The sequence below is a fragment of the Elgaria multicarinata genome, chromosome 5, assembly GCF_023053635.1.
Source record: "Elgaria multicarinata webbii isolate HBS135686 ecotype San Diego chromosome 5, rElgMul1.1.pri, whole genome shotgun sequence".
Taxonomy (NCBI): Eukaryota; Metazoa; Chordata; class Lepidosauria; order Squamata; family Anguidae; genus Elgaria; species Elgaria multicarinata.
Genome location: NC_086175.1, coordinates 11602731 through 11622058, shown reverse-complemented (window position 1 = coordinate 11622058; position 19328 = coordinate 11602731). Strand labels below are relative to the sequence as shown.

General features: G+C 41.1%; 1 protein-coding gene across 4 annotated transcripts in view; it reads right to left on the bottom strand.

Moving 5' to 3' along the window:
• Positions 1–1061: 1061 nt before the first annotated feature.
• Positions 1062–19328, bottom strand: part of PCDH17 (protocadherin 17) — a 166161-nt gene continuing 147894 nt past the window's right edge. For 2 of the 4 annotated variants that reach the window (XM_063125982.1, XM_063125983.1), the window contains exons 4-5: positions 14020–14094; positions 1062–2007 (exon numbers count right to left, since the gene is read on the bottom strand). In XM_063125982.1, the coding sequence (XP_062982052.1) occupies positions 1322–2007; positions 14020–14094 (761 nt within the window). In that variant the 3' untranslated portion in view covers positions 1062–1321. The remainder of the gene's footprint in view (positions 2008–14019; positions 14095–19328) is intronic. The other 2 variants (XM_063125985.1, XM_063125984.1) reach the window with 2 other exon arrangements.

Genomic DNA, 19328 nt, shown 5'->3' with positions numbered 1-19328 from the left:
GTGGTACTTGGTAGACCATACATTAAACAAGAGACTTTGCTCTGAGGCTCTGCTTCCCACACTCTGCGGGGAAAAAGGAAAAGAAAAAAGAAAAAAGAAAAAAAAAGGAGAGAACAAAACTCATAGAGTTCGACAGCTACTGAGGCAACACTTGCCATTTACATTATAAGCCCAAATATTTTTTTTTGCAACACAACTATATATTAATTTAATAAAATACACAATATAGCTCTTATACACTCAACAATTTGGCTCAAATGCACTGAATCTGCAATAAATCAATAAAAATATGTCATTTGATGTAAACACATTGAATCTTCTTACATTTGCACATTTAAATGATTTGTGTGGATTTGTGTGGATGTCTGAAATGTTTGCACTCACTTGAGCTATTTTAGTGTCCACAAATGAATTACAAAAGGTGTTAATAATGTTAATTTATCTCTTCTATTATTACCTGTCATAAGGTAATTATTATTTGTGATCTCATATTATGCCTCAGGTTTAAAACATACTGCTAGCCTAGAGTTTTGCTGGACACTAAAGCCCCTTCCCCCTCTTCTTACCATGTGAGTTAGTTTATGTATGCGTAGGACAGACATGGACTCTACCATTTTACATTTAACTTTAATATGACATGAGCTGTGTTACTAATGACCAGAATAGTTTTGCTGAACAATGCTATGGAATGGATTCTTGGGTTTCGGTTTTTCCTTCTTTTGTGTGTGTGTGTGTGTGTGTGTGGCAGATAACTTTGTACAGAAATGGTTATCACAAATGAGTGTTAATGCTTGGTGTAGATTGGTTGACTACAAGAAGTTTTGTTTGTATGTTTACTTGGTTCCTGATTGCAGGATTTTCAGTAGAAGCCTGTAATGACTGCTGGAAACCTATCACAGAACTATTCCACCCTGATTTTTATGGTGTCTACAGGTAAATGGTGAAGTCAACATCAACTATCAGTCTTAATATTTCAGGTTCCATTTTGTCTTTTTTCTTATACCTTTCTATTGGATTGTCAAAGTGGCACCAAATTTTCTCCTCCCTCCCTCCCTTCCTCCCTCTCTTCCTTCCATTTTCTTAACATACATCACACTGTTCTAATGAAAGTTTGGTAAAAACGAAACCAGTGTTATCTGTGAAAAAGAAAGAGCAGTGAAAAGAACATACTTGTGGGCACTTCAGATGTTCACTAAAAGCCTTAAAGCAGCATTGGTCTTCGTTCATCCCTGTATAAATTTCAGAACCAGGGGAGATTTTTTTTTTTTTTAAATTCAGCAGAAAAAGCTAATAAATGCCAGGCTGTCTTTTGTGTTTTGTTTCATTTTCTCACAGCCACAGGGTCATTTCCCCGACAGTCCTGTAAAAGCTTGTCAATCTCCCGCACTACTTCCTCCGCGTCCACCGACTCTCTCCCTAGTTCCCTGTTTGAACGGTCTATCTGCTCCAACACAGCGTCCATCTCAGCGGAGTCTCGGCTCACTCGGGAATGCACCTCAGCAAAGACCCTAGCCATTTGATCGGACGCGATGAAGGCAGCGTCTCTGGCCTGTTTACTGGGCGATAGGTACTGGCTGTCAGTGGCTGTCAGGTACTGGCTGCTGGGTTCAGCCAAGGCTCCTGTTTTGACTTCGCAACTATCCAGTGGTCCTTTCGTTGAGGCGCAAGGCTCAATACAGGTCTTGGTTGGGCTGCTTGATGCTGAGGGAACCTCTTGGAGGAGAGGACTCAGGGCACGTTTGGCTTTGAGATAAGGTTTTACATTGGCAATGAGAATAGTGTGCTCTCGCTTGTCTTTCCCAAATGTACAAAAAGTCTTTTTCCCCGTGGGGTTCACAGTTTCGTAAGTCTCAGTCTCAACATTAGCTTCCACTGTGGGGACAAAGAGGTTTGTTCGATAATCTGCATTTTCAGCCTGGTTGGCAGTGGGGAACTGGGGCATCCAACATCTATCAGAATGACCAAGCACTCGGCATTCATCTGTGCAATTAATGCACTCCTCTTGTTCTGAAAAACAAACAAGAAACAACAACACTTTAAAATCATTAATCAGCAGCCTCGATCAGATCACAGCTTGCTCACTTGACCACTGGGCTTCTTAAGTACAAAAAGAAATAATAATTAAAACGTTTCAGGAGCATTGCATAAACCAACAGGTTGAGACGATCGATTTATTTAGAACTATTCTCAGGGTACCACAGTGGCTGTATAGCCCAAAGGAAGCAGAAAATGGGTCATCGGGGAGATGCTCTCAGTAGAATTGAGCTTCATCTGGAAACTAATCTGCCGTAGAAATCTGTTTGTCTTTGTTCTGCTAAAATCGTTTGAGAAAACAGTGAAAGGTAGTTAAGAAACTCAAAAGGCATTATCAGAATTATTATGTTTTTTCCACCAGATCCAATAGCTGAACAACGGCTGACTCTATAGAAACACAAACAGTTCATAAACATTTAAGCGAGCTGAGTTTCATCTTTGTTCATTTTTGAGACCTCAGTTTATTTGTAATTGTTCGGTTGGGTAGCAGTCATGTAATAAAAAGGGTTTCTCAAAAAGCTTCCTTTTCCAGCTAAGAACACAGGAATGGGATTTTTTCTTTCTTTTTCTTCTTCTTTTGCCATTGTGCATTAAGTATAAGCTTGTCAAAAGAGGCATTATTACTGTTTTATTTGACACAAGTATGGATTGTGTAATTGCTTTTTCTTCTTTTTTTCATTTTGTTTTGGTGCAAAAAATGGGAAAATTGATTTAAACAATTCATACTATTAGGAAGAATGTCATACATTTACATTTTCTCAGAATTGATAATATTTCCAGTCAGACTGCTTACTTCTGTTTTCTTAAAGCGATGGCAAGAATAGCTAATGAAGTGAGTTTTCATCTTGGTCATCATATCCTCATAGTAAGAACTAGCAAAATGCCTGTTGTTTTAATGGTCTGTGTTTGTTTGTGTGTGAGTGTGTGCGAGAGTGAGTGCTTAGAGTGAGGGCCTGTTTATTTGTGTGTGTGTGTGTGTGTGTGTGTGTGTGTGTATGCTCTGTGCACAGAAGCACAAGTGCAATTCTGCCATGCCCAGCACAGCCTGGGCATGGGGAGGCCTTTACGTGCGGGACAGAGGGATGAGCTGTGCCTGCCAGCTATTGGCTGGGCACAGTATGGTGCCACCAGGCTGGGAGGGGACTAATGGGTCTATAAAAGAGAACTCACCCCTCCCAGCCTCCTCTGTGTGTGTGTGGGGGGGAGTGTAACTAAGCAAGTGGCTTGATGCCCCCCATGGCAGCTAGGTACGGGCATCCAGGGTGGGATTTGGGAATGGTGAGCATTCATAGGCACTGTTAGGGTGACTGGTAAGATCTGAGGCTCTTTGTTTTGGGTCTAGCTGGGAGATAAGGCTTACCTTTGTGACCAACCCTTCTCACCCACTCAGAGCCCTGTGGCCTGGGTTGGTGGTGGCACTGGAAGGTCTCCCTACCCCACAAGGGGTAGGTCCATGGGGAAGGCGAATGGTCCAGCGCCAACCCACGGGCCATGAATGCTCGGCCTGAATACAGGCCATACTGGATGCCCTATAGGATTTCACCCTTTGCAGGTCTAAATAAATGTGGCCCTATTGAAACTCAACTGTACATGTCTCGTCTCATTATTTATCGACCTCCGCACCGCAATGGGTTCTGCTAGTGGAAAATGAACCATCCAGTGAAAGGAGCAGTGGGCAGGCTTTGCCCCTACGTACTGGGCTTTAGCTTTCTCCATAGGCATGAGTTACCATGACCCCTTATATGGAAGAAAGTAAATGCGCTCAGGGAAACAACTGGCATAGGGGCTAAACTTGCCTTCAGTACCTTGTTAAAGCAGTGCCAAGGGAGAGGGGCAGATTTTGCTTTGTCTCAGCTGATTTGTAACCTGATTACTTTGTCCCACAAATGCAGTGTGAGCCACTGAGAACCAGGCCAGCTCCTATGACCATTGCTCCACTGTTTCATCCGCACAGGCCTTCTTTCGGTTCAGTTTGAAAGAGTGAAACAAAACACAGGAAATGGTTTTCTAAGAGAACTATGAGAGGACTGCTCTAATCCACATGACAGTACATATGTAGCCTCTTCATGCTTTATGGTGGCTCAGTCAGGGTTCAGGTAGCAGTGCAGCTCTGGAGAAATAGGCAAGAGTATAGGCTTGACCTTTTGCTATACACAGGGCCTGAGAGTTTCCGGCTTCTGCCCAGGTGTTATAAAAACACACACCAAAACCTACTCTTTGATTACACCTGTGAAGTAAATATGGTGGCATCCCTTGGAACATTGCTCAAGAGAGGAATAGTTGTCACTGAGGTAGTAAGCCTATGTCTGGGCAGCACCATCAGACAGCTGGTGAAGCCTCATATGATTGAAATCTCCTACAAAGATTTACATCCAATTTGAAAATTAGATATCAGGGTGGATTCTAGCTTCATTTCCCCCATACTGTAACATAGACATTTTCTATGTAAAGGGATTTTTTTTTCACGTGGAAAAAATATTCAGTTAAGTGAACCTCCGGGGCAGTCTGAAGTGGAACAGACCACAGGCACAGGTTTATCACCTCAGTGGCTGAGGCCAAAGAAAATGTGTATGAGGAAAATAAAGAGAAAATTACACTGGACAATTTTAAAATAAGCACCACGCTACTTAGGCGTATATAGTATACACATTAATCGAATTTAAGCACATCTGAACAATATAATAATATTTGGGCTCTTAGCATGTTTTCAACGTGGGGTGGTGACGAACACAGAGACAGCCACATCACTCCTTTACTACCTCCGTTACTACTACTTTTTAATCTATTATTATTATTATTATTATTATTATTATTATTATAAAAACTTTTTTATATGTTTGCATTGTATATTCTGCACAAGGAAATTACATATTGTAGATAAACCAAATGAAATGAAAACATAAAACCAAAACAACCCAGAAAATACAACAGACACATTATAACCAAAAACTATAACCACTGTCACTAATTGAAACAGATCTCCAATTAATTAACCATGATACAAAATTCATACAAAAATCAGTTTCCTCCCAAAAGGTCCTTCCTAGATCTATATTGTCAGACTGTTGCAACCTGTAACTCTCTGTTGCTACCTGGGACTGGGATTGAAAGAGCTACTTTATTTATGTATTTATCTTAATCTTTTTATGCTACTTTTTGGCCTGGAGGCCCCCAAAGCACCTCCCCAAACAGTTTTAAAAATACTTTACCAACAGCATCCTGTAGGATCATTGACTTATTGGTTTTTGAACAGCAAACTATGGTGTCAATCAGAGTTATTCTGATCATATTAAATTATACTTACACTTATATGCTGTGACTTGGCCCACTGCTATTAGGATATTTCTATATCTTCTTGAGCAAATCTGAAGATAATCGGACTTTAAAGTATAGAAAGAAATGCAACTAACGGCACAAACCAATCCGCAAGCAGACAGAGGAGACAGGGAAGCAGAAAACATGTTTTAACCTGGCTCAAAAGAGCACACTAGTTCTTTGTGCAAAAGCGATGTGGCTACAAAATATCGCAGAAGAGACAAGGGCTCGACAGAGACATTTCGATGCCTGAAGATAGAAAATCCAAAAGGTATCCTTCCAAGTGTACACTCTTAAAACAAATTGCACAATCTACTGGGAATGTCTTGTCTGCAAGCCCTTTGGAAATGAACAAGAGTAACTCAAGAGAACTTTTATTCCTTACCCTTTTTAAAAAAGTTACATTTATAGTCAACCTTGACTCAAGGCAAGAGAAGCACAGTGCTCTTGTGCAGTTCCAGATAATATCACTGAAGCCTGTTTATTCTGTTTTCTAAATGTATACCCTGTACCTACCTAGAGTGTCCCTAGACCGGTGTATAATTGAAATCAAATCAAAATAAATAAAAATGCAACGTATTTCGCACGTGAGCAGCAAGAAAGCAAACACAGTCATGCCACTGTCAGCTTCCCTGAAGCTTGGGTAGAAAGAGTCATAAATTTGGACTGAGTCTGAGATATTCAGGTGAGGCGTTTCACGCATACCCTGGCCACTGTGTAAACAGCCTGCACAGGGAAGGGCTTTTCAGTGCAGCTATGGCTGTAAGCAACAGTTAAGTCAGCCCTCAGTGCCCCCTGTGCACAACGTCTCCCGGGTCATATCTGCCTGTCTCTCACTCTGCCACACTTAATGGTGCCTAAAATCTCCCGAGGCAACCATCTCACCTTGCCTCATCGTAGGTCCGCTGCTGGAAGAGACTTATGTTACATCTGCTTACCTCCTCCTCTGCTTTCCTCTGAATGTGTACAAAATTATCATGGTTTGGTACTTATGCTAGCAGTATTGACTAAGCTTCCATTTTAGCTACCTGGGATTCCTAGCACCGACTGAATTAAATATGAAGCAAAGAGAGAGGGGGGGGCGGGGAGAGAGAGTGGTTTTATGAGGAAATAAGCACACATTGACCTTGAAAGGAAAACCCACCAGCACTCCCTGGGCTTTGCACCACCGTGCTGAAACCCCACCCCCATCAGTAGCATTTTCCCCCTCGCCTCCTCCCTGCTTCCTTCTTTTATGTCATAACATAGAAAGCAGATTTGAAGTATTGATTATCATATATTATAAACTCCTCACCTCACCATTAGCCTGCAATTCTGACTTGCTGCAGCTAGCAGATGGGGGAAGAAAATCGAAGAGGTGCTTTTGTACCAACAGCAAAAAAACTATAAACGTAGAGTGAACTATCACTGCCCACGGCTAAATTAGTATTTATGAGAAAGTGGAATCAATTTAAAAGGTAAAAATGGGCCCACACCTCATGTTGTGCTGCAAAATATATTGGGAGGGTGATAGGCACCATTGGTCTTTATCACAACTTGGACCTACCTGCCTCTAGTTGAAAATAAACCCTTAACAGTCCAAGTGTGTACAATAAACAGCAACAGCCTCGAGGCTTTTGTCAGCCTCTGGAGGCTCAGGGGTAAACAATCAGAAGCGCTTTGTGCACGTTAGGGAGAACAAATCCGAAAATAGACCAGAGAAATTAGCAGCCATAGAGAGAAAAGGGAAACAAGTTACCTGGAATTAACCATGGCTGGCAAGACATAGCAAAGAGGAGAGCTGAAAGATAAGGCAGCTGTGGTAGGCTTCAGGGTCACAAAAAAATAGGCTGAGCCCAGTATAATGTAGGGCTGTGCTAATTGCATACAAATAGACAACACTCCCCACAGCATAGTGAACATTAAAAAATGAAAGGGTTACCGGGTAAGAAAAACTAAAATTACAGCCGTTGAAAATGGAAATACATGCGGCAATGCATGGACACATTTGATACACAAAGAATAATGTTTAAACAGAATGATGGAGAGTAAAATGGCAACCCAGAGTGGTTTGGTATAATGCAAATTATTTTTATTCTGAAATGTTCTTAATATGTATGTTGCAGCTTCTATTACTCTCTGGATCAATAGAAGTTCGGCTTAATGTATTGTTTATAAGGCATTACTAAAGCCAGCAGAAGGGTGATGCTTTGTCCACATGATGAATGTGCTTTGTGACAATTTTATTTAGGTTTGTAAGTAAAATGCATTTATACCTCCCTCTTCCCTCTAGGTTGAAAGCAAATGACAACAGCTAAAAGAAAGCAGTGTATGTGCGTGGATATAAAGCTAAAATTAACTCCCTTTGGACTGCAAGAATAAAGTTGGAACAATGGGTAGATGTCACTAACTTGCGGCACGGTTGCTATCATTCTTTTGGGGCCATTTTGAACATCGCTCCGGCTACACTTAAACACTGAGATCATACGGAAGGGGACAATGATACAGTCCACCCCATACCAGTAAGCATGCTGGTTTCCATGTTGCCTATGAGCTGCATGGCATGATGTGGGATGAAGCTGTATAGAGCAGCTGTTTCCATAATGCAACCTGGTGTCCTCCAGATGTTTTGGAGTGCAACTCCCAGCATTCCTCAACATTGGCCATGATGGCTGGGTCCAGATTATCTGGAGGGTACCAGGTTGGGGAAAGCTGGCATAATGTAAAAACTGCCCAGAAAAATGCCTCCTGATCATTATACAATATTATGATCTGGCTTTTTTGACAGTCCTGTTAAGAGATCACTCATCTGACAGTGAGATCAACAAAACACTTTAAAAGGGGGGGGGGGGGCTGGGTTGAAATTTCAAACAGCTCTGAAAGACAAAAGGCTTTTTGTTTTGGTTTTCCATTCTGAGGGCCATTCTGTGAAAATGGTGGACATCACGAAAAAAAGTGATGGCTCCTGTTAGCAGCCATCTTATATCACAAATGCCCCTTGGAATGGAGCCCTCTGGGGAAATTGAAAAGTAAGCCACCAGCCAATCAGAGCTACAGTGAGTTATCCCACCCCCTCAATTATGCAAAAATATTCCCTAAAATTACAGCATACAAATGGGGCTGCAAAACTGTCCCTCCCTCCCTCTGCTAATCAGCTGTCAGGAACTGTGGCAGGAACAATGGAACTGTGGGAGTTGTGGTTTTGTGAAAGAGCTCGCCACATAGACAGGCATATTTCTCTCTACCTAAACTACAAATCCAGTTCAGACCACACCACATCGGGCCCGTTCAGAACACACCTTAAACCATGGCTTTAACCATGGCTAATAAGGCTTTTTGCTTTATTTACTGTTAAAGCCATGGCTTAAAGTGTCTTCTGAACACAGCCTGGCTTTCTGGCTTAACCACCTTGGTTAAAGCCATGGTTACAGTTGTCTTCTGAACAGGGCCATTGAAGCTTGGGCTTGCACACACACCCTCTTTTCCTTCTTCACATGCAAGGGGAGCAAGTTTAAAAGCAAATCAGAATCAAAATATGGTTTTATATCCTAGTCTTTACATATATTTATATTGTATTTTATATTATGGTTTTATACTGTTGTTTTATACTTTGAATGTTTTTAATTTTTGTGAACCGCCCAGAGAGCATCGGCTATTGGGCGGTATAGAAATGTAAATAATAAATAAATAAATAGTCTATTAACAGTGTGGTTAGAACAAACCCAATTACATGGAAAATTAATGGAGTTCTAAATCACCAATACAGGATGCAGCATTACTGTGTATGTATGTACGTATTCTAATAAATTCAGCTTACATTTTGTAAGGATATATAATCTTGACTTATACTGGAAATTCCCCCAGGATTGATTCAAGAGCATGGAGGCACAATGAAAGTTTCACAGGTCAATTAATTCTATCCTAAGTATGGCTTTCCTTGTTCTGTGCTAAAATTCTTCCCTTCCATTATGAGGTCAAATACATGTCTTCAGTTTTGACTCTGAGATGTAAAAGCTTGCCAGTTTGGGATATCTACCGTATTTCTTCGATTCTAAGACGCACTTCCCCCCCCAAATAAACAGCTCTAAAAATGGAGTGCGTCTTAGAATCGAAGCAGTATGGTAAGATGCAAATATGGCTTTTTGAGATCACTTTGCAGGGTGATTGGGGCCTACAGCGTGCCCCGTGCTGCCCTTGTGAGCCGCGCCTGGAAGACACGCGGCTCCAAGAGTCAGGAGGCTCACCCCCACCCAAAGCACCGGGTGCCCCTCCCACCCGCCGCACTGGGAAGCGCGTGCCCCGAGTGGAGCCTGGAACTCCTCACGCCCGCAGAAAAACCTGTGCCCAGAGGCCAAAGAAGTGCTGCTCCACTGACGCTGCTCTCACGCGGCAGCTCCAGCTCCAGTCGTCTCTCTCCTCCTCGTGCAGGCAGGCCTCCAAAAGAGGAAGCTCCTGCAGCAGCCGCCAGCTGTGCGAGCGAGGACTTACTCACGTGTAATTATGCTTTGTGACTGCGTACCCTGATAGACTGGCGACTGGAGAGTTAAGCCTGGGCATGGTAATGGACTGGATGAGGGCTAACACACTGAGACTCAATCCAGACAAGGCGGAGGTACTGTTAGTGGGTGGTTATCTGTCTGGTGAGGTGATGTTTGCCCTGTCCTGGACGGGGTTGCACTCTCCCTAAAGGATCGGGTCCATAGTTTGGGAGTACTCTTGGATCCAGAACTGTCACTTGAGGCACAGGTGAACTCAGTGGCAAAGAGCACCTTTTATCAGCTTAGGTTGATATACCAACTACGCCCTTATCTGGACAGAGATAGCCTAGCTACAGTGATCCATGCTCTGATAACCTCTCGTTTGGATTACTGCAATGCGTTATACGTGGGGCTACCTTTGAAAACGGTCCGGAAACTTCAGCTGGTACAAAACAGGGCAGACCGTTTACTAACAGGGACTGGCCAGTGAGACGACATCACGCCAGTCATTCTACAACTTCATTGGCTGCCAGTCCAGGTCTGGGCCCAATTCAAAGTGCTGGTATTAACATTCAAAGCCCTAAACGGCTTGAGGCCAGGTTATCTGAAGGAACGCCTCCTCCCATATGTGCCTACCCGGACCTTAAGATCATCCACAGGGGTCCTTCTCCGTGAGCCCCTGCCAAAGGAAGTGAGGCAGGTGGCTACTAGGAGGAGGGCTTTCTCTGCTGTGGCACCCCGGTTGTGGAACGAGCTCCCCAGAGAGGTCCACCTGGCACCTACACTGTATTCCTTCCGTCGCCAGCTGAAGACCTTTTTATTTTCTCAGTATTTTAACACCTATTAACTCAAATTTTAAACTTTGCTGTTTTAATTCCATATTTTAACCTATATCAATTTTTGCTGTGTGGTTTTATCCTGGTTGTGCTTTTGATATTGTATTTTGTATTTGTGTTTTTAGATCGTTGATTGTTTTTATGCTCTTCATGATTTTAATTTTTGTGAACCGCCCAGAGAGCTTCGGCTATTGGGCGGTATAAAAATGTAAATAAATAAAATAAATAAAAATAAATAAAAATATTTATAGGCACCTTCTAATGAAAAGTTCTGCTAGTGCATTTTTTTGTACTCTAGTCCCGTGTATTACAGAGGTTTTTGTATGCTTGTCTGTAATCATGTACTTTTGGTGTATACATTTGTAAATTGTTATGACCATAATGGCTGAAACAAGTAAACAAGTACAAGCATTGATGTTTCTTAATTTGTGAAACTGGATTAACAAACATTCTGAAATGTAAGAAGCCTCTTCATGAATTAGGCAGAGGCTTTGCTTATTTTTGCCTTTAAGTGGGATTTTATTTATTTATTTATTTATTTATTTATTTATTTATTTATTTATTAAATTTATATACCACCCCATAGCTGAAGTTCTCTGGGTGGTTTAAAAAAGTTGTTACTGGACCCACAGTTTACACAACACATTTATAGGGAACAAACTGTACGTGAGTGATTCACTAACATTCAACAGCATTGTCCATCCAGATCATGTTATGGTTAATAGTTCTTATTTTGACAGCGTTAGCTAGTTTCTGCTGCAATAGCATCAGAAGACCTTCTAAAAACGATATCAAAAAGTGTCATTTTTATTTCTGAAGGAATGGTTTCTTCTGAAAAAATATTGTGGCCTGAAAGAGCTCTTTATCACAAGGGATCTATAATCTGAGAGGGAAGACAAAATTAGTGGTTTCGCTGACATGCCGTAAAACCAAAGGATATGGGATTCTCCTGATGAGAACAATCAGCTGAAGTGCTTCTTTTGAAGGTGAATTCATCTTTAATTACAATTGATTTTGACATAAATAAGCAGAGATAAACAAATTGAGTTCTTTCTATGTTCAAATCCTGTGTTATTAAACAGAGCTGTCTGGAATCTGCATATCTATATTGGCCTAGCTGGTTTTGTTTTTCAATTATGTAAAGCAATTGGGAGGGTTAGATTAGAAATCTGATTCGCAATAAAACCAGAATCTGATTATTATTTTTGTGCTGTGGATGGGGGTGCGGATTCCTGTTGGCAAAGCTTTCAGTTCCTGCCAAAACTGGCCTAGGGCATCTTGGTATCTGAGGCCCTACATCTACACTTCCTCACCCTAATTAACATGGGACACGATCTAGCAGGAAGATCTCCTGCATACGATGCATAAAACTGGATTATGATCATGCTGGACTGTGTTCATGATGAGATATGCCAGATATGTGGACTATTCGACCATCCCCAAATACCACCATATATTTTCAAGGGCAAGATTTAACTGCCTCCCTTCTACAATATTAGTAGGGCGCTTTCAGGGCACACCATATGAGGATCGCTTGTGTGGCTGTGGTGATGAAGCAGTGGAATCGTTAGGGCATTTTTATTATTTTTAATGCAGCCTCCACAGGGAGAAACGAAATAGACTTCTTGGCCCTATCATGAGGAAATGCCCTGGAAGGTCATCTGAGCAGTATCTGGAATATTTCTTGGCAGGGATGAACAGATAAACAACAAAGGCAGTGGCTAGGTTCCTTTTTCTCTGTACAAAGGACTCGTAAGAAGATTTAATAAATATTTTTAAAAGAGGCAGGCAAAAAAAAAAATTTGTTCTGGCAATGCCAAGGACATTTAATAACTGTCATTTTAAATGTTTACATGTTTTAATATTGGAACTTATTTAATTTATTTTCAATTTTTGTATATTTGTATTTACAGGTCTTAAATGTATTTGTTTTAAATCTTGTAATGCCGCCTTGAGGCCCAGCATTGGGCAAAAGGCGGGATATAAATAAACGTAATGAAATGAGTCAAAACCATCTTCCATACTCTGGCCGTTAATGACACCCAAATTCTGCCTCCTGAGACAGGTGCCTCGCTTTGTCTTATGAGAGGGATTGTCTCTAGCTAATGCAGTTTCATTTCCGTTATAACAACTATCAAATCAAAGGATTGCTACCAATTTGGGCTTGACTAAATGTTACATGAGAAAACTCCAGTAACTGCTTTTATTACAGAACATTTACTTTGGGAGGGCTGAAGAAGTGGCAGGGAATGTGGAACCCTTTCACTGCCCACTGCTTTCATGCTGCAATCTCACCCTCCCCATACATAGAATCATAGAATAGTAGAGTTGGAAGGGGCCTATAAGGCCATCGAGTCCAACCCCTGCTCAATGCAGGAATCCACCTTAAAGCATCCCTGACAGATGGTTGTCCAGCTGTCATAATCCATTTTCCCCTGTGATCTTTCAATCACATATTTGCAAACTGTGTGTGTGTGTGTGTGTGTGTGTGTGTGTGTGTGAGAGAGAGAGAGAGAGAGAGAGAGAGAGAGAGAGAGAGAGAGAGAGAGAGAGAGAGAGAGAGAGAGAGAGAGAGAGAGAAATGTGTGTATGTGGTGGGGGGAGCAGGGGACAGTGGAAAGAGAAAGAGTTAAGAAATCTCTTCATGACCACTATTTCTGCATCCCAAATAATCTCCTCCCCAAAGGACTTCTCCGAAGTCCCCCACACCAACGATGGTGGGTAGTTGTGACATGTATTTGTGCCCAATGTTCTGATATACCATTATTTATGGATCCCTTTTTGGAGAGAGTTAAGGGAAGATATTTCAATGTGGATATGGCATGAATTATTTCAAAGGCAATGAACAGTTGATGGGCTAAGTAAATTTAAGCCTGGTCCATCACATCTGAGATGAACTGCAAAATAAAAAATGTTCAAGATATTGAAAAGGGTCAGAGTGATTCTTTATATTCCATCACATTAAAGAACCCTAGTGAAATCTGAGGGCCAGTGTAAACAGGGCCCTCCGGATCAGCCTCCAGGTGATTGTTCTCCATTCTGGCCACTCCTAGCCCTTCCTAGCACCTGTCTGTTCTTCTGCTCACCTGCCTGTTCTCCAGCAGTGTCTGCTTCTTGCAGCAAGAGAGTGAAAGAAGGATGTCTCTTTGTTTCTCTCTGTTGCTGCAAGAAAAACAAAAATCACAGAGCTGGCAGGGTGCTCTCTGTGGGTTAGCTGTCAGAACTGATACCTGCTACGTTCATCCAGAGTGTTCTCATGACACTGACACCATCTTGATGGCTCTTGTGTGGACATGGGCATAATCTTCAGTTCAAACATTCAAGTTATAGTTATCATATTAGTATAAAGTTCAAGAAAAAGAAGACATGGTTGTTACCTGAAAATTTTCCTTCCTTACAGCGGGCTGGTCCACAGATCCCAACAATGGGTCTTTGGCCTCTCCCTTGCTGTTCTGGAGGAAAATTGGACCCGTGAGTTATAGAGAAGGAAACACCCTGCATGCCATTTCGCCCCGTCCCATCACCACCCTTTCATCTTAGCCAGATCTGATCAAACCATGCTTTAGGTATGACTTGGGACCCAAATGTCTGAAATATGGACCCAAACACTTTGGGTGCATTTGGTAATTTTATATGTTTGAAATTTGGATATCAGATTTTGGGAAAATTTAATGAAGTGATTCTGAAATGCAAATTTAAGTTCTTGAATTTTCAAAGTTTTGGGTTTACTTATTAATATATCCAAATTTCAAACTGGAATGTAATTTCATTTCATTTCTTTATCAAAACATACTTTTCAAGTCCACCGTTATTTTTAACAAATCAGCCCTCGCGCCTTATTTTTCATTTGAACATATTTCTGTGTTTGAGGAGATTTTACACAAGCAAAGGAATGATCAAAGCAAGCAAATCCTCTTCTCTATTCAATCCCCACCTCAGCCCCACATAAGATATGAATACCATAAGAGTTGCAATTCATTCACACAGACAGCACAATAAAGATGTGAATATGCTACAGTGCTTTGTCTAAAGGCACATTTTTTTAACCATTCTTACGTTTGACTTATTTATTTAATCATTTTTTTAGCTACCTTTCAAGACCATAGTCTTTCCAAGGCTGTTTACAGTCTAAAAGCAATGCAATGCAATAAACATTAATAAAAACATATTAAATATAATTCTGGCTTCCTGAATGGATTAACAAATGGCAAATCAGACTTGTGTATAACATATCATTCTAATCTTGGAATGATAAAAAGGTAGGTTGAACCAGGATGTGAATTTTGATCTGTAACCAACATCTTGGTCTGCACCTGAGTTAAACCCTTTAGAATTTCCTTCAGTGTATGGAAACTGATTGGAAAATAATAGCAATAAATGGTTGTGTGAATTGATTCTGAAGTGGGAGTTACAAGATGGACATTCAAGATGCACTGTGTAGTTAATGTATAACTTGGGAAGTGTTAAGTTTTCATCCTGCTTGGAAATCTTAGGGTGTTTAGATCTGCTCAGATGCTTGGAGGATGGCAACAAGGGAGAGAGCCTTTTCGGTGGTGGCCCCCGGACTGTGGAATGATCTCCCCGATGAGGCTCACCTGGCACCAACGCTGTTATCTTTCAGGTGCCAGGTCAAGACTCTTCTCTTCTCCCAGGCATTTAATAGCATTTAACAACGCTAAGTTTGTTTTTTTAATGGACCCCAGAACTGTTGTTTTTAAATGGATAATGTTGTTTTTATATTGTTGTCTATATGTTTCTGATGGTTTTAAATTTTGTATATTTTTAATGTTTACTGTTTTTAACTTTTGTAAACCGCCCAGAGAGCTTCGGCTATGGGGTGGTATAAATAAATAAATAAATAAATACACAGATAGGCTACTGGTATATTGATCTAAACCAATACTATAAAGACCAGCCTTGTTCTCCAATATGTCAGGAGGAGGCCTCTCATAGCATTGCTACTAGAGATCCTTTAATTGGAGAAACCAGGTTTCGAAATGGTGGCTTCTACATTTAAGCTGGTACAATAGCTCTGCCACTCTGCTACAGCCCTTAATCCAAGACCCCTTTCTCCTGGTCCTCTATGACCAGAAACATGTTGCTGCGGTGTGGTGTGGTGACTCAGTAATGATGTTAACTGGTGAGCTGCAAGGTGGACAGGAATTTGGACAATTTCTATTGATCTGCATTTTTGTGTTCATTGTTTCTATATTTCATGAATTCTTCATAAAAATTTGTAGTTAGAAATGAAAAGATAACTAGCAGATCGTAGCATTTAAGACACCGAGCAACACTGTCCTGAATTCAAAGCTCAACTGAGCCAAAGAATCATGCTAACAGCCCTGCCCCCCATCAATAAAATGATATTATAACACCTGCCTTTTAGGGTTATGGTTAAGCATTACTGAGATCATGCACGTAAAAAGCTTTGAGCATTAGAAAAAAGCTCTATGTAAATACACAGGACAGTGAGTGAAGGACTCCTTGCACAGGCTCAGAGGTGTGTTTCTTCTGAACAAGCATGCAAGTCACTGCTAAAATAGTTCAATCATTTTCCAGCGCCCAATACAGGTTTTTGAAATGGCTTCTATTGCTTGGCTCCCGGTATTCGGAAAAAAAATATTTCCCAAACTAACAGTAATTTAAGGAAGAAATAGAACAGCTGAAGTAACAACCATTGAGGGTTTAATCTCTTCTGTACCCATCACCAAGGACAGCTGTGAGCCAAAGGTAACTGAAAATGAATGGTATATGAGTAGGGTTTTGTTTTGTTTTTGCTTTCTCTACATCTCTTGGGAAATGCTGTACCCTGTGAGAAGAGTTAATAAGCAGCTTGTGGTTTTTTGCTCTCTTTTGGCTGCCTTCTGAGACCAAAAAGACAAATTATTGGTTGTACTTTAAAAAATATCTTACCGGGTTTTCAGATTACAAAATATTAGATGTGGGCAGGGCAACCTCAGTTCACTGGGCATCTTCAACATCATGAAGGGAATATTAACACCCTCATAATTCTACGTACACTTAGGCCATAGCTAGACCAAAGGTTTATCCCTGGATCATCCAGGGGTCAAACCTGTTCATCTAGGTGACACACAGGGGATCCAGTGCTCAGGCAGGGGCGAACCCTGGATGAGCCCAGGATAAACCTTAGGTCTAGCTGTGGCCTTTATTGATAATAAGTCCAAACTGAATCAATGGGACTTACCTCTGAGTAACATTAACTATTGGCTTTAAAACAATGCATGCAACACTTCCCTTGCAGAGCAGTACAGCTCTTTTACTGGGAATTATATAACACAGCACAGTCCTATTATAGTCCTATTATACCAATATAATACCCTATTATTATACTATGCTATGCACATTGGTATGAATACATTTTGCTTAGTTTAACACTCCAAATACATGTCACATCGGAGATCCATAATCAGATGTCCTATCATATTGTTGTGTTTCTCAAAACCTCCTGCCTTCTTGGGAGACAATAACGAGGCCTGCTAAGTAATCCACAAAGCTTTATTCAAGCAATAAACGTCTCTTCCCACCTGAAGAGAGTCTAATCTCTAGAAACTTTTCCCTAGGCAAAACTATGCAAACTAAGCAAGACAATTGTCCTTTCAAGAAGAATGGAAAGCCTTTTCCCAAGATGCATTAACTTCAGAGAGACTAGTTCTGAGGCAGCTTCTGATGGGACATGAGCCAGGCTGACTTTCTCTCGCCTTCCTTTAGCTCTGCCCATTTTAGTCTGTGGCGTACTCTAGGATTGGCTAATCTCTCTGTGCTCTCCCCCTCGGAAGAATGTTGGCTTCTCACTGACTGTGTATTATTTTCCCTTGATGAGATAAGCTCTGGAGAGGGTTCACTCCCAGCTGGTGAAGAGCCCATGAGAGCTTTCTCCCCCACTGGTATAGGCTGGCCTGTTTCTGGCACCACCAAATCCTCTACTTCAGAGTCTGATTCTGTTTGATCACCTGAAACACCTTCTTCCAACACAGGGGGAGCAGGGCTAGACATTACATATTTTTCTTTATTTTTAAGCAGCAGGGGAGGGAGCTGGTAATTTGGGCAGGGAAGCAATGTGTGGGGAGTTAACCCATTTCCCTGATGGAAATTGCACCCTTTTGGCTGCTATTTGCCCCCCACCCCAGGAAAAACCACAGATAACGTTTGGGGAGGTTGGGGGTATTTATTTCCTTACCCCTGCATTTCAGAACACACATGATTACTCTTAAGAAACATAGATATAGGTATTGGTTACTCACAGGTTTACATAACGTGTGACAAATACAGTTAAATGGGTCTTTGTACTACATATGCACACTAAAGACACAGGGGCTACAGTCTGAAATGTGCTAATAACATTGCTGTGATTATTCTGAAGGTTAAAAAAGTTACCGAAACAAATGTCTCAAAACCCCCACTCCTTTTTAAACAATTTAAACCTTGAGCATAACTAAGAGCAAGCCTTTGATTATTCCTTTGCCCTCTTTCTCAAAAAACACACACAAATGAAAAGGAAAATGGCACCCCTGAACCAGATGCTTATTTAAGCAAGAGGATTTAATCAGGATGTCTTCTTCAATTAGAAGTGTTTTGTGATTAGAAGCAGAACTGACTTAACTATTTGTGGTAGAGACTTATTTATCTTCCTGGCCCAAGAAAACACACAAAATAATTATGTTAATAATGACAAATAAATAGACAGGAGCACACTTTACATAGCATATAAGGAAGTCCTATATCCTAGTTCATTGGTCCTTCCGGGCCCAGCACTGTCTTCTTTGACTTTCTCTTCTCCCAGGCAGCATTCAACAATATATGCTAAATTTGTTTATTTTTTAATGGACCCCAGAACAATTGTTGTTTAAATGGATACTGTTGTTTTATATTTTTGATGGTTTAAAATTTTGTATCTTTTAATGCTCTCTGTTTTTAACTTTTGAAAACCGCCCTTTTATTTGGAGCTATGGAAGAGACACGTGGTAAATATATAACATTAAAAGTTCCATATGCATGTAGCCTCAGTAATGGTGATGGGCTATGTGTGTGTGTTGTAGTTTCTACAATTCATATTAAATGTGGGAGGCCCCACTGCCAACAAAAGCAAATTGCAGCATTGTTTAGCAACCCAAATTGCTGCTATGGTGCTACACAGACGTCTGAGCTAATGAAAACGCACTGTTGTTCCTTTCGTTGCTTTCATTAACCACAAGAATCAGTGAAGTGACCATTTTTTAAAAAAATGTGTAGGAAGGGTGGAAAGATAGATGCCACAGCCAAGACTGAATATAAGAAAAATAGCAGCCAAATGATGGTCAGGTTCCTGAAGGTTCTATTCTTAAACAAAATAAATGCCATGAAATATCTGGGACAGTTCTCAGGGGTGTTAGGCCGTAGCTAGACCTAAGGTTTATCCCAGGATCATCCCTGGGTTCATCCCTGCCTGAGCGCTGGATGCCCTGTGTGGCACTTAGATGAACAGGTTTGACCCCAGGACAATCCTGGGATAAACCTTAGGTCTAGCTATGGCCTTAGTAGACCTGGCATCAGTAGTTAATATAGTCAGAGATGTCCTGGTATCCATGGACTGACAGGGCCTACCATTCAATGGAAACACTGAAAAATGCCTCGTTCAATTTGGTCTTGTGTCCATGCTCAGCATTCTGCACGTGGGAACAGAACATTA